At 38.8% G+C, this 22872-nt stretch overlaps 1 protein-coding gene across 1 annotated transcript in view; it reads left to right on the forward strand.

Annotated features, from left to right (window-relative positions):
* The window catches only part of LOC127844423 (aurora kinase A-like), a 49845-nt gene that overhangs the window by 6127 nt on the left and 20846 nt on the right, over positions 1-22872 (forward strand). Inside the window, exons 3-5 of the mRNA XM_052374634.1 lie at positions 4259-4370; positions 15523-15602; positions 18832-18970. Coding sequence (XP_052230594.1) covers positions 4259-4370; positions 15523-15602; positions 18832-18970 — 331 coding nt within the window. The remainder of the gene's footprint in view (positions 1-4258; positions 4371-15522; positions 15603-18831; positions 18971-22872) is intronic.

Genomic DNA, 22872 nt, shown 5'->3' on the forward strand with positions numbered 1-22872 from the left:
AAATTTCTGCAACGATATCGATTCATACGACACATGAACACTTACAAAAAAGACGAATGCGTCGGTTATTGTAGGAAAATAATTACGAATTATCTTCGTCACAATCGGCTCGGGGCGCTAATTTGTATTTGCTGTATTTTATGAAATTCGTCTTAAATGTATCATTTTTCTTGCATAGTGTGTGTTATTATAACATATTTGTATCAATATTTTACAATTCAGCACATATAAAAATCGTATATACCCGCTTTAAAGCGAAGTATTAAAATTATTAAACGGCATTATTACACTCCCGCAAAGTCATCAATAATGTAAAAGCCATTATTTGAAACTGGAATAAACAATGTAGTGCAACTGTTTCATTGCCCAATCAATGCTGTCATAAAAGATGTCAGGTGATAAGGTCCTATCTCCAGTTGCATAATCTGCTCTGCAATGACCAGTCATTTTGAATGTAACTTAAGTCATTATAACTGCACCCTATTGTCAATTTAAAGGTTTCACAATGTAGCTGTAGCAGAGCATTTACACTGCTTTATATACTAGTATTAATCTTGTACAACAAGTTGGTGTATCACTAAATAAATTTGGTCTTCTGCTTAAGGATATAACATGCACAATATAATAACCATTTTTATATAGATACACGGAAGACCTCTAACCACTTATTTGATGATACACCAAAATGAACAGCATCTAATTACATGTATACTTCTTTATCAGGGTAGCTTTGCTTGAAACTTAATTATCATAGATACACTATAAGTGCTAAAATTCCTAGTGGGAAAACAAAGTTTAACCCTTCATGGATGGAGAAGTTGGACAACAGTTGAAAAACACTGGGATCATGGTGCAAGAGAGATACCGGCAATGAGTTTGCAAGATATTGTACTGTCTGAATGAAGTCCATCTTGTAGTAATTCTGGTGCTAATCAACTTATAAGTCATGCAGATGGATAAAAACACAAGGAAAACATGAAATACATGCATGATAATTCACAAAAGCGTTTGTTTGGAAGTGCCCAAAAGCCAAGCAGCTCTCAGGGTTGTGGGGATAAATCTATCTGTATGCAAGTACATCCATCACACAAGGAACAGGTACAAAAGGCTGAAATCTTCTGGGCCCTTAAGGTAGCTTCAAGTGGGTATCCATACAGAACATGTGATGGCACTCCTGCTCTGTTTCAAGCTATGTTTCCTGGACCTGTGTCTAAAAAATAAGTATTATGTATTCCTACTTTTGAGGGAAAAGTTCCTACTTTTTCCTACTTTTTTCCTACTTTTCTTGCAAAAGTAGTTCCTATTTTTTCCTACTTTTTGAAAAAAGGTCACTTGACAGCCTGTTTTATTAATAATTCACAATTGATTTATGAATTGACACTAATGAACGAAACCATTATTGTTTCATAGATACTTATCAATTTATTTTCATAAGCAATTAAAGTATCAATTTTTATACTAATTGACATCATACACTTGTTCACACATCGTTTATGCATTAAACAGATAATGTTTTCTTTAATTACTCTGACCCCGTCATTCATTATCGAATGAAGCTATTGTCTAGCACACTCACACCTATGACAGGTTTTATGATCTTTATCAGGTTGTTAAATACATGTGTGGTATGTATTCGAATCAACAGGTAACAAAAAGATTATAAGATTATAAATCCTTATACTTTGAACTGACAATAATATAAATTAAAAAATTGGCCAACTAAAACCATGACAATAAAATAAATTAAAACATTGGCAAATAAGACCCATGTTCAAGCTTACTTAGGAAAATAATTTATATGTCGAAAATCTTAGCTAGTCAGTTGGCATAGACACTTACCTGTATTGCATCAATATCTTAATGTTTATATAATCAAAATTATGAAAAATGTAAATATTGGATGAGGCTATAATAATAATAAACATCATATCATAATTCATTAATTACTACAACCCCTTCCAGGGTTTTTTAAACCTTATATATAAGACGCCGAATAACGGCGTCTTCCCCCACGAAACTAGGCTGGATTTTTCCCCTTTCTGGACCAAAAAAAATTATTATTTTTTTTTTATAGAAAGATGTGTCTCATGATAATAATATCTCAATTCTATTTTAATTTAATCTTGTCAAACGTAATAAATTATGAAAAAAGCAATGAATATAGAGCAAACATGTACAAATGTGATAATGAGAGAGTAAGTAACCAAATCCCCCAAAAAGGGAAACGCCGAGAAAATAGTCAGTCCCTGTCAAGAAGATCTCAGTCTGCCACAGTCAGCCATAGTCAATCCCAGTTAAGATGGTCTATGAAGAAAATAACACTTTTTTTTTCTTTTTAACCAATTTAGCAGTAAAAGTAAGACTTTTAACATTTTCCCCAATTAAAGAAAAAAGCGCACAATTTTTCCCCCAAAGTGGAAAATCAGGCGTAAAATTTCCCCCACATAAGGGCTAAAGGCCCCATCCCCCACAAACCAAACAAAACCCTGCCTTATTGAGTGAAGCCATTGAAAAGCATCCGAACCTATTCCTGGTCGTATGACCTTTATCATGTTGTTTAATACATATGTCACCAGATTAACAAGTAGTAATGAGGCCATTAGATTTATTCAAGTTTGCATTACATGTCTCAGTTCTCATTTAAAAAGCATTTTCACAATTATATTTCGCGAGAAAATTTTGAATTTTATTGTTAGTATTAGTTTTTGTTACCAAAAGTATAGATTGTATGCATACAAGGTCGGCTGTAATAGATTTTGTTGATTTCCATATACAATTTTCGAATGGTATATTGGTATGTGTATAAATGCAACATATGTTGATGAAAAATTGTATAATTTGTCGAAAATCTTAGACATTATATTTAAGAGTCCTCCTCCATCGCAAAATCACAATCACGAACACTTATACTTACACTGTTTATTATAATTTATTAGCGATAAACACAAGTAACATTCAATATCATACCAAATTTCAAAGCACAATTATAAAACCAGTAGCCTAAGAATAACATAGACAGCACAATAATTTATGACACAAATGAACACAATAATTGCACTTTTATACGTATGTGCAATAATTCCATTAAGAACTGCTAAATAACCGACAAAAAACAACAACAATTGAACAAACAAATACTCAGCATTTGCACCTTTAATCAAACGCAATTTAACAAACAGACCGACAATCGATTCAATTAAAAGCTGGCACAATTTAACAATTTAAACAATAACATACATTGGTAACAGTTTGTAAAACGATAATTGTTTTCAATTAATGTCATTTAATCATCCATAAACAAAAGCAATACAAAGAAACAAACCGACAACACAAAATATCATTTTAAACACCTTTATTCAATCATACACCCGCTGTAAATAGGTGTAATAAAATAAAGGGCCGAATAAGCCTGGTCGATTTGGGGCCGAAAAAGCTTGGTGCCGAAAAAGCCTGAAATTTCGGTCTGGGCCGAAAAAGCTTGGGGCCGAAAGAGTCTGCTACCAATAAAAAAACATTTTTCATCATTTTGACAAAAAAATATTTCTTATATAATATATATATATATACAAGGTAGGAATCTCTTGACACAGGAAAATCTCCTACATCAAATTTTTTAAGCCATTAAGTGCCTAAATGGCGGTCGATTTTGTAAACTATGTACCATTTTGTTGGGAAAGGTTGCCTCGTGACGAAAAATGACCACGAATGGCTACTTGCCTACATAAACTACAAGAAAACACTTTTCAAACTCGTAGAAATGCTTGGGCTGCTTTCGTCTGACCAAACGTTCAGTGCCAATTTTTTACAAGCCTAAAAGTATTTAAATACCCCAACTACCGAACAAAATACTCATAAGTACAATTAACAAATTCGAGTTTATCAACTTACAACTATGATGACATATTATGTTCTTGGTGTTTACGGTTAAACAAAAACATGTTTTGCAACTCCGATCAATTCAATACCAATAAGATACTTTCCACGTATTATTAAGAAGAGTTGGTGAGTGTTTAGAATATGGGAGCAGTTACACTGACATTTCATGTAAATGGCTCGGGGTTGAACTTGGTCTGTTAAGTTGCTGCCCGGTTGGCTCAGTTTGGGGAGAACTCAACCAAGCGAAGGGTCCCTGTGTTGCATCATGGACTGGACACATACAGAAATATTTCTACATCATTTTTTTTCAGTTATTCATTTAAAAGACAAAGTTCAATACTAAATGCTTGGTTTAAGAATATTTTGTCTTTCTTATTCACAGAAAAGTTTGGTCCCTGGCTGATTTTGACATTGGAAAGCCACTAGGAAAGGGAAAATTTGGCAATGTTTATCTTGCAAGAGAAAAAACCACAAAGTTTATTGTCGCATTGAAGGTAAGTTCTAGTTTATGCCACTGTCTACATGTCAAATACAAAATCAAAAGATATAATAATAATTGTTAAGTATTGGAAAAATTGTAGTACGGTTCCAGTTCATGAATTTTAATGACGATATACATGAATATCCTTTATCAGAAAAAAAGATATGTTACAGCAGACACCAAAATAAGTGTTATATCTCAGGAAAAAAACTAGAATTTACGTTAGGTAAAAAATGCAAAAGCCAACATTTTGACATGCTAATATCATAATTATAATGTTGCCAACAGCCATCAGTGCCCCAGATAATTATTTCTGTAATAGGGTTTTCACCCACTGATTTTGAAAAATAGGGTGATTTCATTCTTGGAATAGGGTGAAATGAGTTATAAGATGCATACAGTAAAACCATTGCTGCTTTACTTCTGTTGAAGCTGCACACAATTGTATTGATTCAATAAAACTGTAAACTAATATAATTAACTTTAATAAACTGATGTTTCATAACATCTTTAATCCTTGAAACTGTCAATAATATAAACTTTAAACTTAAAAAAAATCGATAACACGAATGATTCGGCACTTATTGACTCTTGCTTTCTTGGTTCGATAAAGTTAGCGATCGACACATATTTTAGCGCAACAATTGCGGACGTCTTTCTCTTAGACATTTTTATTACGCATCGTATTAGAAACTGAAAGTACAGACACTTTACAAATATTTGCACAATGAACGACGGATTAAGTCAGATTGAAAACGCATGTATGTCGTCGTAAATAATTTTGTCAGCCGCTTTATTTAACTATGAAATCTAGTTCGCAGAGCGTTTGAATAGCTTTGACTGTTTTATTGCCCCGTCATCCAGGCGCTTGCTGAATAAAAGCGTCGCCGCGTAACGAAAATAATCGCAAAAAATACCGAAAATGAGCAAAGTTTTTTCGATCAAAGCTATTGTATCGTACGCATCAAATAAGACGAATGTGCGTAAAAGGCAAATCGGGTGCGTTTTCAATACGCATGATATTGTATTTCTTTGCGTTTTTAAACATTTTAATAGGGTGAAAGACGCAGATACGCAGCTTATCTGGGGCACTGAGCCATCTAGTTTCACAGGAGTGAAACTTTATGACACCTTTAAGTTTATCTCACAAAATTTGAACATACAAAAACAAAATTTAAGAAAAAACACTATGGCTAATATATAATACTTGTTACTTACTGGGATTTTAATGTCCACTATATCCAGTGCCCCAGATAAGCTGCGTATCTGCGTCTTTCACGCAATTAAAACGTTTTAAAACGCAAAGAAATACAATATCTTGCGTATTGAAAACGCAATCAATTTGACTTTTACGCACATTCGTCAAATTTGATGCGTACGATGCAATAGCTTAGATCGAAAATGCTTTGCTCGTTTTCAGAATTTTCTCTTAACTTTGGAATTATTATCATAACACGGCGACGCTTTCATTCAGCAAGCGCACGGATAACGGAGCAGGCAAAATTATTAAAACGCTCTGCGGACTAGATTTCACAGTTAAATGAAGCGTCTGACCAAATAATTGACGAAGACATACATGCGTTTTCAATCTGACATAATTTGTCGCTCATTGCGCATGTATTTGTAAAGCGTCTGTACTGTCAGTTTCTATTAGGATGCAACATCAAAATGTTTAAGAGAGGTTGAAAGACGTCCGCAATTGCTGCGCCAAAATATCAGTTGATTGCAAACTTTTTCGATCCAAGAAAGCAAGAGCCAATAAGTGCAGAATAATTTGTGTTATCGATTTTTTTACGTTACCTGATATCATATGCTATTTACTCCGATAGGATCGTAATTCATCCGGAATTTTCCGTCCGAGGAATCCCACACTTTTCATTAACCCGTCAGGTAGGTCAGAAGGGTCACATAGTGCCGTGTAGCCGTACAACCAAAACGGGACATTACCCAGAATCCACTCTTATTCCGAATGGCGATATACAAAGGCCGACATTTTTGTTATTGACTTAATTGTTGCTTCTGTTTCGCTGGATTCTTCTGTTTAGCAGAATAGAGAAGTTTTTGTATTGCGTTAAAACATTCTCCGTATATATATCCGTGTATTTCTGTATTGTTTTGTGTATTTGTTTGTTTGTTCAAGGCAAAATATGCCTCAAACACGTGGCTCATGTGGACACATAAGGGCAGCATGGGACAACCATGGTAGCTGCCTGTCGTGTGCAGGATGTACCCAGGATAACTGCTGCCCATTCTGTGAGCATTGGTCTGCAGATACCTGGGCCATCAAGCGTCAACCCTTCAAGAGTCGTGGACGCAACAAGAATAGTTCAGATCAAAGTAGGGAAAGTTCCGTGTGTCGGGACTTTACACCACACGATCTTGACCATATGCATCCAGTAGCTGCCAGGCATCGGTCCTTATACCGTGACGACACCGGACAAAATTTTCCCGGTCCGTTCATCGGGAATGACCAGTTGAATGACTCGGCCATCAAGCGTCGACCCTTCAAGAGTCGTGGACGCAACAAGAATAGTTCAGATCAAAGTAGGGAAAGTTCCGTGTGTCGGGACTTTACACCACACGATCTTGACCATATGCATCCAGTAGCTGCCAGGCATCGGTCCTTATACCGTGACGACACCGGACAAAATTTTCCCGGTCCGTTCATCGGGAATGACCAGTTGAATGACTCGGCATCAGATCAAAGAAGGAAAAGTTCCGTGTGTCAGGACTTTTCACCACACGATCTTGACCATATGCCACCAGTAGCTGCCAGGCATCGGTCCTTACCCCGTGACGACACCGGACAAAATTTGCCCGGTCCGTTCATCGGGAATGACCAGTTGACCGGTCCGGAGACTTCACCGGTCACCGGTCAACATTGACCGGTCCGGTCACCGGTCCGGTCACCGGTCATGCTATGACCGGTCACCGGTCATGCTATGACAGGTCACCGGTCATGCTATGACCGGTCATCGGTCATTTACCGTTCCGGTCACCGGTCATGTAATGACCGATCCGGTCACCGGGTACCGGTCTGTGCCACAGACCGTTCCGGTCACCGTAGATGATGACACTACCTTGTCAGTACTCCTCAAAGGTAGACGCAGCCGCGTTTCTACTGTGAGTCACAGACGTAAATGTGTAGTGTCTGATGTTTCCGGCTACTCCTCCACCTCGGGCTCGACGTCGTATGACTCATCGTCTACTTCAAATAGCCCTCATCGTTATCGGAGGGGACGTCGTTCACGCTCACCGAGTGTTTCTCGACGTAGATTGCCTCGTAAAGAGCGATCACACAAGCGCTCGGGGAGAAATTTGATCAGGAAACATCATTCCCAGCGCCGCCGCACAGTGTCTCGGCATCGCAGGGATAAGGGACATAGACCTTCCTCTATTAGGCGCTCTCGGACTCCTAGGTCCCCTAGTCGATCCTGCTCTGAGGAATCTATTGACACCCTTCCATGTGTGTCGGCCTCTATTTTGGCCTCAACACACACTTGAGCCGTTCCTACAACCACTGAGCATAATTTGTATTCAAACACTAGTTTGCATACATATCAGGCTCAAGGTACAGGGGTCAATCTAACCACTTCGGCTGCGTTTTCAGCTCCACGGGTCTCTTCCACATTGCATAGAAGTATACCCCGGGCTGCCGCTACACCATCAAATCCCAATACTTTGTGGATCCAACAGTCGCCGGGAATCTTTGTCCCTTTTTCGACTGATCCTTTATCAGTGACCTCTGGTATTCAAAGTGAGTCTGCTGACTTGATCTCTGAGAGACCTAACTCACCAGCTATATCTTTGATGGTGCCAGAAAACGATTCTCTCATGATAGAAGCGAATGAATCTATTATTCCTACTTTTATATCCACCGGTTTCAATATATCCAATGCTCCCGCAGACGGTTCGATTGAGGCGGGTTCGGAGTCTAATGAGGCCGAACTTTTTTGGCCTCCATCAATCAGGTATACGAACTTATGTTCAATACCTTAGATGAGGACTTCTGCCCCCGCCCTTCCTTGTCTCTCACAGGATCTGCGGTTACCGTCACAGAACAGGTAGCACGCAGACGAGAGCCCGGCAGGATAAGTAAGGCTACTTCCCGAGTGGATCTACGCCTTCCTATTGGCTCTTCCACAATGGCTGTTTTCCAGTCACTTGAACCAGCCAATAAGCCTTCGCCAGGGTCTTCCCCAGGCCATTTAAGCGCCCCTTGCCGGGGCGCTTGAATTTCGAAATCAGAGTCCCCGGGGCGCTTAAAATTTTCCGATCAGTGTATTCTTCAGTAAAAGAAAGTGGAGATTGTCCAAAAAAATCAAGGTTTCCCTATCAGTGTATCAATATTCCCTGTTTTAAAAGAGCACTCGGTTCCTACTTTCACAATTAATCGCCATAAACATCACATGGGGTAATGGATAATCCACTGATAAGAGAATAGCATGACGCGCGTATCGATTATTCTAGCCACATTACACGGTCATTTAAATGCTGACAAGGATGTATCTGGTAACTTTCCAGTCGTCAAACTGTGAAGTTCATCGTCCAATCGGTTACGCAAATGCTTATGAGGGCGGGGTTAACTATCGACCATTTTTTTTGATTGACGTCGGGCATGAAGTAAGAGTTTATCGCAGCTTGATTAGTAAGTTGTACCATTTGAGTAATATAAACCGGTAATTAGTACAGTACAGAACATTAAAGACGGTTTAGGGCATCATCATCACACCTTTTTACTGTAAACAAGTGTTACCTATGACTCATAATTAATACAAGAAATCAATTGCAAGTGGTAAACAATTAATTATTATAGCGAGTAAGTTGTGCAAATGACTCCCGGTTACAATTATGTGATAACAATTTATTTAATTCCAGTACATGTATATTTCAACATGTCCATTTATAGAACTGATTAACCTCGTTTTTCTGACATTTATTCGACACGTAATGCGCTTTAACAAATTTTCGTTGAATTAATTACGCACACTTGTAAATGTTTCGTCCGATAATCGATAGTAAGACGACTGATGATGGCAACAGGCCGTGATCCTCGTGGACAACGTAAATTTCATGCATAATTCCGTCAAAACATTTATTCGACTCGTAAAGTGTTTAAACAAATTATCGTTGAATTTATAACGCAACGGTTAATATTTGTTGAAATCTCAAATGGGAATAATTAAATTTGTAATCCGAAACCCATTCCCGTAAGTCGATGTTAACGCGTTTTTAATCCGAAACACACTTCCAAATGTAAATGTAACCGCAACGTTAAATATTTTTGCTTCAAATTAGCAGTGCAAATTTATTTTGTGTCGAATCTTTTTCTCAATTAAAAAGAGCGCGAAAATTATGCAGCATGTACAACGTCGCGTCTATTGCATACAAATGGCGTGTATTGAGCGTTTTAACAAGCACACAACAGGTCAGGGGATTGACGCATATTCAGAGGCAATATTTCATCAAATCTATACATAGCCACTTAAAAAATGGCAAGGTTTGTGTTAAAGAAATAACTGAAAGCTTTTATCGTAAATATTTACCAGAAAGAGATTGATAAAAACGGAATAAACGGGATTATCGCGTAATAAATAGAAACTTGAAAAATAGTAAGTATACAGTAATAGAGTCGGGTTGAAACGGATGTATTGGGGAATCGTTCGAGTCGGGATTTTACTATCTGTGCGGAAAAGTTTTAAAACAATTAAACAATAAAAAAAAAATATATTTTTAAATGACTGGGGGATTTTTTTGAAGAGTCATAGCGCACCAAATGACGTCTTTTGACGCTGTTTTTCTTTTAGTTATAACGCACCACAGAACGTGAATTGACATGTTAAATTTAAAAAAAAATCAACGTCGGGTGGGGAAACCCCTCCCAATCCCACCCCCGATCGGCCTCGGGGCGCCTGAAAAAATTCCTGGGGAAGGCACTGGCCTTCGCCATCTCCATGGAAATCTCTAAGGAGCTGACGGAGCCTAAACAGATGGACGGCGGGAAAAGTTATAAGGCCCCGGTACCGGACCCTGCTACCGGTTTGGATCTTTCCAAACTTCCGGTTCCTGATGCTGACATTAGTAAGCTGTCACTTACAATGCCTTCATCATCTACCCATACATCAGTCCCTCTTTCCCTGTTGGAAAATTGGGAGCTGAGAGAACGCCGTTCCATAGGTCTGGCTAACCAGCTAGATCTCATGGCAGCCACAGCCTTAGACTTGGTTTGGGAGCTCTCTGATTCAATCCCAGAGGAGCTCCGGGCCTTGTTGATACATCTTTCACGTACTACGCAGTGTTTATCTCACAATGCTGCGTCGTCTATGTCTGAGATGTTAAGGCTTCGGAGAGACCTCATCCTCTCTCACTTACAATGCCTTCATCATCTACCCATACATCAGTCCCTCTTTCCCTGTTGGAAAATTGGGAGCTGAGAGAACGCCGTTCCATAGGTCTGGCTAACCAGCTAGATCTCATGGCAGCCACAGCCTTAGACTTGGTTTGGGAGCTCTCTGATTCAATCCCAGAGGAGCTCCGGGCCTTGTTGATACATCTTTCACGTACTACGCAGTGTTTATCTCACAATGCTGCGTCGTCTATGTCTGAGATGTTAAGGCTTCGGAGAGACCTCATCCTCTCTTCCTTGCCCAATAATTTCCTTTTGGAAACAGGCGTAAACTCCCTTTGAACTGCTCCACTAACAGCAGAGTCTCTTTTCGGAGGGAGGATACAGTCGGCACTTACTGCTGATCGTGAAGATCAGATACATGCCTCCTTAGCTAGGAGCAATTTGGCCAGCGCCCTGTGGTTTTTAAGCGCCGTGCTTCTAAGCCCCCAGGAGCCCCACCGGCCAAGAACGCTAAAAGGGACAGTTTCCCTACTAAGCATCCGTCTGCTCCACGTCAGCCCACAAATAGGCCTCCTTTTCAGAACAGAACAACTTCCTATCGGAAGCCTTCTGTAAACCAAAATTGGAGTAAGGGCAAACCCAATGCGGACAAGAAGTCATTTAATCCTTCTTCCGGCAAGGGTGGACCTCCTAAAGGTCAGCCCTAGGTCATACCCCTTTCTACCGCCACAACCTCTGATGCCGGAGGTACCAGTCGGGGCCAGACTTATGCACTTCGCAAATCGATGGCTCCAAATAACTTCAACGTGGGTTCATTCTCTTGTCACACAAGGCCTCACTTTTCAATTCGAAAAAAGGCCCCCACTCTCACGCGTCCCAATAGATCTGGTATCTCCGCATCCACAACTTCCAGACTCCATTCTTGGACTCCTGGAAAAACAGGCGGTAGAAAGGTTTCACGACCCTTGTTCTCCAGGATTTTACAGTCGCCTTTTCCTTGTTCAAAAGAAAAGCGGCTCCTGGAGACCAGTAATAGACTTAAAAGTGTTCAACACGTTTCTAGTCAAACCTACTTTCAAGATGGAGACTCCTGCCTTCATTCGGCGCTCCATCAAACCCATGCACTGGGGGGTTTCCTTGGACCTGGAAGATGCATACTTCCATGTTCCTATCCATCCCAACTACCGGAAGTACCTGCGCTTCTCCTTTCAAGGCCAGGTCTACCAGTTTCGGGCGATGCCCTTTGGATTGGCCACAGCTCCACGAGTTTTCACCAAACTCATGGCCGCAGTGAGCGCACACCTCCGATAACACGGGGTTCAACTGATTTAGTATTTCGACGATTGGCTCTTACACCAGCTCGATCGTCAACTGCTTCTGCTACACCTAGAGTTCTCTTGGAAGGAGCTCCTCTCTTTAGGACTCCTTCTCAATGTAGCCAAGTCAGACCTCATTCCCTCTCAGGATTTCATATTCGTGGGAATGAATTTTCTGACCCACATCAATCGGGTCAGGGTCTCACCGCAACGTATATCAGACCTCCTTTTGAAGGTCAGATGGGTGCTGTCCCAATCTCATATCACAGCTCAAGATTTCCTCTCACTCAACGGTATCCTGAGCTCTGTAGCAGACTTCGTGCAGTTGGGACGTCTCTTCCTACGTCCTCTTCAGCACTATCTCTCAGCTCGATGGAATTGGTCTCCAGACAATTCTCTAACACAGATTCCCATCCTTCCGTCCTTAGTCCCCCACCTTCTATGGTGGCTAGACAAGGAGACCCTGTTGTCGAATGCGAGCATGGAAGGTTGGGGCGCTCACCTGGAACCCCGCAGCCTGACATTATCAGGATTGTGGTCTCCTCAGGAGTCTCTCCTGCACATAAACAATCTCGAAATGCGAGCAGTCTTTCTAGCTGTTTCTCAATTCCAATCACATCTTCGGGACTCCTGTGTGATGGTATCGACAGACAACACATCAGTCGTGGCTTACATCCAGAAACAGGGCGTTACACACTCTCACTCCCTGTATCTGGAAACAATGAAATTACTTGTTCTTTGCAAGATCCTAAATGTCTCTCTCTTGTCCAAACACATACCAGGTCGTCTCAACGCCCTGGCAGATGGTTTGTCTCGCAAACACAAGTTACTTCCATCGGAGTGGAAACTTCATCAGGAAGTGGCCAATCAGATATTCCTCACATTCGGTTATCCACTGGTCGACCTGTTTGTGACCAGAGACAACCACAGACTTCCTCTGTATGTGAGTCCAGTGTACGAACCAGCAGCGTGGGCGGTAGAGGCGCTTTCGTTCGATTGGGATCAACTGGACGCTTACGCTTATCCCCCACCCATTCTAATTCCCCAAATCTTAGGGAAAATCAGTGTGAGCTCTTGCCGGATCCTCCTGATAGCCCCTTGGTAGCCCAGGAGATCCTGGTTCAACGACCTTTATCGGTCTCCTGTGCGAATTTCCCAGGGAACTCCCGCACAGGTCAGATCTCCTATCTCAGAGAGGCAGACTTCACTTGGATCCAGACATGTTCCACTTACACGTCTGGCCGTTATCAGGCAATCCCTGCAGAAGAAACGCTTTTCTGTCAGGGCTTCAACGCTCGTTGCCTCTGCAAGGAGAAAGTCCACCAGAGCAGTCTATGATGCTCGCTGGAAACTCTTCTCTAATTGGTGTGTTCGAGGGAAAATTGATCCCCTCAATCCCTCTGCTAGACGCATAGCAGATTTTCTAATCTATCTCTTTGATGATAAGAAACTTTCTCTTAGCTCCATCAAAGGATACAGGTCTGTGCTTTCGCATACCTTGGCTTTTCGTAAGTCATCACAAGTCTGTGCTGACCCAGCCATTTCGGAACTGATCCGAGCCATGGAACTTAAATGTCCTGTGTCACGTTCTCTTACCCCCAAATGGGATTTGGCTTGTGTTCTTGGATCGCTTATTAAAGCTCCCTATGAACCCCTTAATCAGGCTTCTTTACAATTCCTAACCTGGAAGACCGTTTTCCTTCTTACCATGGCTTTATCCAAACGTAGAAGTGAAATTCATGCTCTTTCTTTCGAAGAAAGCCATCTTCGTTTTGATTCCTCCGATGGCTCTGTCACCTTGTTGTGTCAGCCAGGATTCCTTGCTAAAAATCAACTCCCCTCAATGGCTTCTAAACCCTTCAAGGTCCCAAGTCTTTCTAGAACTTGTGGTAATGAAGATCAGTGCCCCAGATAAGCTGCGTATCTGCGTCTTTCACCCTATTAAAATGTTTAAAACGCAAAGAAATACAATATCATGCGTATTGAAAACGCACCCGATTTGCCTTTTACGCACATTCGTCTTATTTGATGCGTACGATACAATAGCTTTGATCGAAAAAACTTTGCTCATTTTCGGTATTTTTTGCGATTATTTTCGTTACGCGGCGACGCTTTTATTCAGCAAGCGCCTGGATGACGGGGCAATAAAACAGTCAAAGCTATTCAAACGCTCTGCGGACTAGATTTCATAGTTAAATAAAGCGGCTGACAAAATTATTTACGACGACATACATGCGTTTTCAATCTGACTTAATCCGTCGTTCATTGTGCAAATATTTGTAAAGTGTCTGTACTTTCAGTTTCTAATACGATGCGTAATAAAAATGTCTAAAAGAAAGACGTCCGCAATTGTTGCGCCAAAATATGTGTCGATCGCGTACTTTATCGAACCAAGAAAGCAAGAGTCAATAAGTGCCGAATCATTCGTGTTATCGATTTTTTTTAAGTTTAAAGTTTATATTATTGACAGTTTCAAGGATTAAAGATGTTATGAAACATCAGTTTATTAAAGTTAATTATATTAGTTTACAGTTTTATTGAATCAATACAATTGTGTGCAGCTTCAACAGAAGTAAAGCAGCAATGGTTTTACTGTATGCATCTTATAACTCATTTCACCCTATTCCAAGAATGAAATCACCCTATTTTTCAAAATCAGTGGGTGAAAACCCTATTACAGAAATAATTATCTGGGGCACTGGAAGATGAAGATAGACTCCTCTGCCCTGTCAGGTCTTTGAAGTTCTATCTTAGTAGAGTTAAGTCTATTCGAGGTTCTCGCAAGAGACTCTTCATTCCCTTATAAGGGGGGGGGGGCGATGTGTCTGCGGCTTCTATTTCCCGTTGGGTAGCCTCGACTATAAAAAGGGCTTACTCTTCTCTTTCTTCAAGGGATTCATCCCTTTTTAAGATTAGACCGCATGAATTACGAGCAATGTCGGCTTCGTGGGCATATATTAATCATACCCCACTCTCTGACGTGCTTCAAGCTGCTTTCTGGAGGAATCAGGCCACTTTTTCATCTTTTTATCTTCGTTCTCTGGAGTGCCAACAGGACAACTTGTATTTGTTGGGCCCCCTTGTGGTTGCACAAACGGTAGTATCTTCTACGGCATAGGTATATTACCCTTATCCGTGAATTAAGTTAATACCGTAATAACGAAGATTAGCTGAGAACCCGAGATATGGGTTCCGCTGTGATGGGGAGATTTTCGCGAACCTTCCCGCCTCAGCTGCAAATTCAGCATATGATATCAGGTAACGTAATTAAGCTATTAAAACAAATTTTTCTAGTAAAATTCATTTTAATTAGTAATTACTTACCTGATATCGGTAAGTCCCACCTCCCACAGTAAAGCAGCAATGATTTTAAGATATACATTTTTATAAATCAGTTCACCCTATTTCAAGAATGAAATCACCCTATTTTTCAAAATTGATGGGTGAAAACCCTATTTCCCAAATAATTATCTGGGGCATTGTATATCTCCTTGTTGCAGGTTCTGTTCAAATCCCAGTTGCAGAAGTCTGGTGTAGAACATCAGCTGAGGCGAGAAATAGAAATACAGTCGCATCTGCAGTAAGTAGAGATTTTGACATTTTAGGTGATATGGGTTATTGTGTTCATTTTTGTTGTATGAAAGAAAACTATAGTTTTTTGGGGCTGTATAAAAATATAATTCGTTTACCATGAGCAATATAGCAAGAATGTTTGCACCCAAACAATTTTTTTTAAGGGAAAATATTAAATTGGGCGCCACACTGAATTGTTGCAGTCTATATGGAATGATTTTTATTGGTTTTGACCCTGATGACAGTAGCTATTAATGTTAATTTTTTTTTTTTTCAATTTTAGGTTTACTAACAATTTTGTTTTCCTGTGTAAAAATAGTACAATTTTGTTGTGCATTCTGTTTTTTGTGTGTGTTTAAATTCAAAGTAAAAATTATTGGCTAAAAATTCCTTTTTTAGCTCATCTATTTAAAAAAAATAAATTATGAGCTATTGTCATCATCTTGGCGTCGGCGTCCGGTTAAGTTTTGCGTTTAGGTCCACTTTTCTCATAAAATATCAATGCTTATGCATTCAAACTTGGTATTCACACAATGGCTGCTACTACAACTTATAGCCCATAAAGGGGGGCATGCATGTTTTACAAACAGCCCTTGTTTTTAAGTTAAAACAGATTTGTCAGTTTTTTTACGATAGCTTTGGTTGTTGTGCGACATGTTGGAATACGTATAGTTTGCGGTAGATGTCGTAAAGCGAAAGTCTTGATAGTGAACTACGTACGGTTTGCGGTAAAGGCTAAAATAAATAAAATAAAGTAAACACGCGGATGCAGTTCAGGAAAATTGTAGTAAATTTGTAACGAAAGACGTATTTAAATGAGGTATTGATTAAAATTAAATAACACATCCGAGAGGGGAATTTTAAAAATATTTGGGGGAAAAATATACACTCTAAAGATGGGGCCGAATAACGCCGAATATTTCATCCAAAAAAAACACTGTAAAGTATCAAGGCTATTGCTTTCAGACTTCAAATACTTTCATGCTATCATGAGGGTACTGTACCTGGCAAGTTGAATTTTACCTTGACCTTTGAATGACCTTGACTCTCAAGGTCAAATTATTAAATTTTGCTAAAATTGCCATAACTTCTTTTTTTATGATTAGATTTGATTGATACTTTGACAAAACAACTCTTACCTGACATACCCCCCCCCCACCCCCGGAATCCCCCCTCAATCCCCCCTTTTTTTGTTTGAAAGATCATCTTATAAATGACCACCACACCCTCACACTATACCCCACCCCTCACCCCAATAAAATTTAATTTTTATGCCCCCAGTAGGGTGGCATATAACAGTTGAACTTTCCGTCAGTAAGTCGGTCCGTCCGTAAGAAAAAACTTTAACATTGGCCATAACTTTTTCACTATTGAAGATAGCAACTTGATATTTGGCATGCATGTGTATCTCATGAAGCTGCACATTTTGAGTGGTGAAAGGTCAAGGTCATCCTTCAAGGTCAAATGTCAAATTTATGGCGTTTGTCCGTCCGAAAACTTTAACATTGGCCATAACTTTTTATGTCCCCCACTATAGTAGTGGGGGACATATTGTTTTTGCCCTGTCTGTTGGTCTGTCTGTCTGTTTGCGCCAACTTTAACATTTTGCAATAACTTTTGCTACATTGAAGATAGCAACTTCATATTTGGCATGCATGTGTATCTCATGAAGCTGCACATTTTGAGTGGTGAAAGGTCAAGGTCAAGGTCATCCTTCAAGGTCAGAGGTCAAATATATGTGGCCAAAATCGCTCATTTTATGAATACTTTTGCAATATTGAAGATAGCAACTTGATATTTGGCATGCATGTGTATCTCATGGAGCTGCACATTTTGAGTGGTGAAAGGTCAAGGTCAAGGTCATCCTTCAAGGTCAGAGGTCAATTATATGTGGCCAAAATCGCTCATTTTATGAATACTTTTGCAATATTGAAGATAGCAACTTGATATTTGGCATGCATGTGCATCTCATGGAGCTGCTCATTTTGAGTGGTGAAAGGTCAAGGTCATCCTTCAAGGTCAGAGGTCAAATATATGTGGCCCAAATCGCTTATTTTATTAATACTTTTGCAATATTGAAGATAGCAACTTGATATTTGGCATGCATGATTATCTCATCGAGCTGCACATTTTGAGTGGTGAAAGGTCAAGGTCAAGGTCATCCTTCACAAGGTCATGGTCATCCTACAATGTCAAACATCATATAGGGGGACATTGTGTTTCACAAACACATCTTGTTCAATATTGAAGATAGCAACTTGATATTTGGCATGCATGTGTATCTCATGGAGCTGAACATTTTGAGTGGTGAAAGGTGAAGGTCAAGGTCATCCTTCAAAGTCAAATGTCAAATATATGGTGTCTGTCCGTCCGAAAACTTTAACATTGGCCATAACTTTTTCAATATTGAAGATAGCAACTTGATATTTGGCATGCATGTGTATCTCATGAAGCTGCACATTTTGAGTGGTGGAAGTTCAAGGTCAAGGTCATCCTTCAAGGCCAAAAAAATAATTCAAAGCGACGTTCTCATGAAGCTGCACATTTTGAGTGGTGGAAGTTCAAGGTCAAGGTCATTCTTCAAGATCAAATTAAAAAAAATAAAAATTCAAAGCGGCGTTCTCATGAAGCTGCACATTTTGAGTGGTGGAAGTTCAAGGTCAAGGTCATCCTTTAAGATCAAGGTCATCCTTCAAGGTCAAAGTCATCCTTCAAGGTCAAAGGTATTTTTTTTTATTTCAAAGCGGCGTTCTCATAAAGCTGCACATATTGAGTGGTGGAAGTTCAAGGTCAAGCTCATCCTTCAAGGTCAAAGGTAACTTTTTTTAATTTTTATCAAAGCATCGCAAATGGGGGCATTGTGTTTCTGACGAACACATCTCTTGTTTTTTCAAACATGGTTAAAAAACACAAATATTTATTTTTATTATTTTATTTTTGAAATACCGTCCAACCATCCCACCCAAGAATCCCCCCCCCCAAAATAATTTTTTTTTTGTTTGCATTTTTTTGCATTTTTGAAAGATAATGTAATAAATAACCACACCCCCACACTATACACCCCTCTCCACCCCTCCCTCCTTTGTGATTGAAATTGAGATAGGTCCATACACCTTTATAATGAAAGATAGATGAGCGGTCTGCACCCGCAAGGCGGTTTGTTTAATTGGTTGTATAGCGTATGCAACATGTATTACTTATATAGAGTTTGTAATTGGCTTTTAAACTCATCGTAGACATGATAACATCCTGCGCCTGTACAACTGGTTCCATGACAAGACCCGTATTTACCTGATACTGGAGTACGCCTACAGGGGAGAGCTGTATAAGGTTCTACAGAAGGAGAGGCGCTTTGATGAGAAGACAACTGCCAAGGTAGACAACTCAAATTCTTGCTCCTAAAGAGCCAAAGCAGACTTTGATAAAGTAACAGTGATTCATGATAATCTACATCAATGAGTCCCTGGGACTCGCATATTTTGAATCAATGGGTCAAAACTGAAAACAATGGGTCCCAGATTGTGTTTTTTGTAAATTCATTACAAATAATCTACTTAACATGATACACCTTAGCCAGGGTCTCTTTTATGCAATTTTACAGCTAAAAACAGAAATAGGTTTAAAGCAAGTAAAATCTTTATTTGTTTTACTTTTAATAACAAACAGTGAAACATATAACATCTTAAACAGAGAACTTTTTACATCTTCAACAGTTTGGACTGACTAGACTTTTAATAAATTGGATGACTAGAGTTTATAATTTTTTGGTCAAAATTAGCCCTTTCAAACAGTGTGACAAAATACAATTTCTCCTTTGGTCAAAAGGTTTACAACTTCAATACAGATTTAGTGTAACAACACTCATACTATATCTAAGGTGTATAGCCTTCTCGCCTTATTTTTTCTCCTAACAGGGAGAGCTTTTTCCACAAATTCATTCCGGGCAAAATTGCACAACTGCACTCTCATGAGTTTGATTTGTTTCCCTACAGTAAACCTGTTCATGAATTTGGTCAAGACCTTATTCTGTATAGAAAAAAACCCCTCACATCCTGCAGTATGAACAGCAGATGTCTGTGTTGTTATATGTACTTACATTCTACGTAACATAGGACGGAATACTGTACGATCTGTATCACTATTATGTATGTACCGTATAAAAATAATGCTATTTATTTCAGAACTTGCAAATTTTAATTGTCACTTTAGAAAAAACAACACTGCTCAATTAATCCAGAAAAGTATAATAACATCGCTTTACTATATAAATAATAACTGTCTGCGCTCACAACAGACGAACGCAAACTGTGTTTTCCGCCGTTTATTCTTCATATTTTAACCACATGGTTTACATCGAGGCTGTGTTATCGATAAATATCTACACAGCTAGTTTAAATTGTTGAGGATCAATTTCGAAAACCTTTTTCGGTCGCATTTTCTTTGTTTACCATCCGGGACAGCCAATTAATCGTCCAACAAACTTTTAATAAAACGCCGTAACTGAATGGATAATTGATATATTTCAACCAATCAAAATAAGCGTACTACATTCCCAATGTTATAATGTGACTTCCGTTCTACTTTTTCAGAACGGTGTTGACATGTGTTTTGCTTATATCCACGAATCGTACTCTGTATCATGTACAACTTTGACGATGTTGAAATCGGAATCGGAATTTTTAATTTATGCGTCCCGAAAACGCACATGTTTGAGAATGATGCGTCCCCAGAAAAAATGTGCGTCTGGCACACGGGACGCACGGCAAAATGAATCACTGTAGTTATCGCACTGTCTGTCACACTTTGCGTTAAGGTTTCGAAAAATGCTCATACTTTCTATGTCGCTTCAAATGTAACCTCCATATTTGGAATGCATGTGTATATGGACAAGGCAGGTTTTTTTTGGCTCCATTTTATAACCGAAATTCGGCTATGTTCCCAATCCCAAAAAGTATACTTTTTTCACAAAATGTGGCAAAAAATTCCCAATTTCCCCCAAAAAAGAAAGATGTGTCTAATGCGTATTTTATCTCAATTTTAAATTTAATTACATCTAACAAAGTATTAAATGATTTTGTTCTTTTAATTTGAATGATTATTAAGAGTTATATCAAATTTAGTATTTCCCTAATCAGTGGACTTTTCGTGTGAAAAAAAAAGATTAATGAATTTATTTTCACAATTTCATGAAAATGCCGCTAAAATTCCCAATTCCAAAGCCATGGGCTTTCTTCCCAAAAAGTGGAAAAAACCCTGCAAGGCCTTTCCATACGCACACAAATTTTGACCCCTTTGACCTTGACCTTGAACTTAGGGTCCGTGTTTAGGTTTAAAAATCTGCGTTTAGGTTTCGAAAAATGCCGATAACTTCTATCAAAGTGTTTATCCGGGGCATATGTCATCCTATGGAGACAGCTCTTGTTTTTATGCCCCCTTTCGAAGAAAAGGGGTATATAGTTTTCGCACTGTCAGTCTGTCGGTCACACTTTTCGTGTCCGCTCTCTAATTCAAATAATTTTCATCCGATCTTTACGAAACTTGGTCAGAAGTTGTATCTAGACAATATCTAGGTCAAGTTTGAATATGGGTCATGCCGGGTCAAAAACTAGGTCACAGGGTTGAAAAAACAAAACCAAGGGAAGTAATAAGCTTTGAATGAACATAATTATCTGACCTGCCAAATTATATTTTTGTTAACTAAATCAAAGTGGCGCAGTTGGCGGCATTGTGTTTCTGACAAACACATTGTTGTAAAAGGTCAAGGTTATCCTTCAAGGTCTAAGGTCAAAAATACAAATCCAAGGGAATTAATAAGCTTTAAAGGGAGATAATTATTCAATGTTGAACATAGCAACTTGATATTTGGCATGCATGTGTATCTCATGGAGCTGCACATTTTGAGTGGTGAATCTACAGTCATGGTAGTGGCTTTTAATTGTTTGCTACTAAAAATAGAGATTTGTTAGAGACAATTATTTTCAAGGGAAATAATTTTTATAATTATAAATCTCAGCTTATATATTTATATATATATATATATATATATATATATATATATATATATATATATATATATATATATATATATATATGGTTGGATTGGACAAAATCCAAGGGAAGTAATAAGCTTTAAAGGGAGATGATTTCTATACCTGCCAAATGATAAATAGATATTTTATTTCAAAGCGGCGCAGTAGGGGGCATTGTGTTTCTGACGAACACATCTCTTGTTTCAAATATTAAATCTGTAATTTAAGTTAAATTTCCATTTGAAATATTAGACAGCTGGTTCATTTTCATTTTGGTTACATAAATTGTAGTAGAAATTCATAAATAATTAGCCAAATAGAAATATTAGCACCGTAGCCTATGTCTATTTTGCTTACTGCTAATTCTAACGTAGCCATGATGGTTAATCCCATTGTCAGGTGTTCATCATGTTATAAACAACATGGCAGTATATTACATCTTCTCATTTTGAGTTTTGAGTTCCTTTTATTTTTCTAAAGCAATTGAATTGAACTTGAAATATTTAATCACCATGAATTGTACAGTGCTCCTGCTAGGATTTGAAAAGGGCAGGGGGGGCTATTTTATCAAAAGGGCACTTTCGAGAGCGCGGTCGTATCCATTATTATTAAATTATGCAAATAAAATGTCTACAATGAGGAATAATTTAATTACAATGTTATAAAAGATTTATAAATTATAATTGTCTTTGCAAAAAAAAAATTATAATAAAAGGGCAGGGTGGGGCATCAGAAGGGCAGGAGCTTTGGGAGGGCAGGGCTGGGCTTCGGGAGGACAGGGCGGGGCGCCTTTCAATTTAGGCTTAGCTGGAGCACTGCTGTAAATATGTACAGTCCCTTTTCATCCAGTGATTTACACACTCCTGAGTTATTTGTATTCGAACATATGTGACAATGCAGTGTTGGGGTATTTGTCATTTTTATGTGACAAAGCTCTTGTTTGTTAGTAATGAAGACTTGAACCACATACAATGTTTATGTTATAGGCCTCTTCTGTTCACAAATTGAACGTATAAATATAAACAGTAACCTACAAGTTGTAATCTCTATAATGTACAGGGTATATATTGTGTATAATAGATATTTTAAGCTCTCATGTAGTTGACATGACTTTACATAATGGAATTTCATGGCGATTACCTTAGAGAACAATTATTGTCTAGTTCTAGGAAAACTGGTTTTAATTTATGTGCGATTAGTGTCCTCCCACATAGGCCTGTGCAGCCTCCAATGGTTAATAAGGAACCA

The sequence above is a fragment of the Dreissena polymorpha genome, chromosome 9 (assembly GCF_020536995.1).
Source record: "Dreissena polymorpha isolate Duluth1 chromosome 9, UMN_Dpol_1.0, whole genome shotgun sequence".
NCBI lineage: Eukaryota > Metazoa > Mollusca > Bivalvia > Myida > Dreissenidae > Dreissena > Dreissena polymorpha.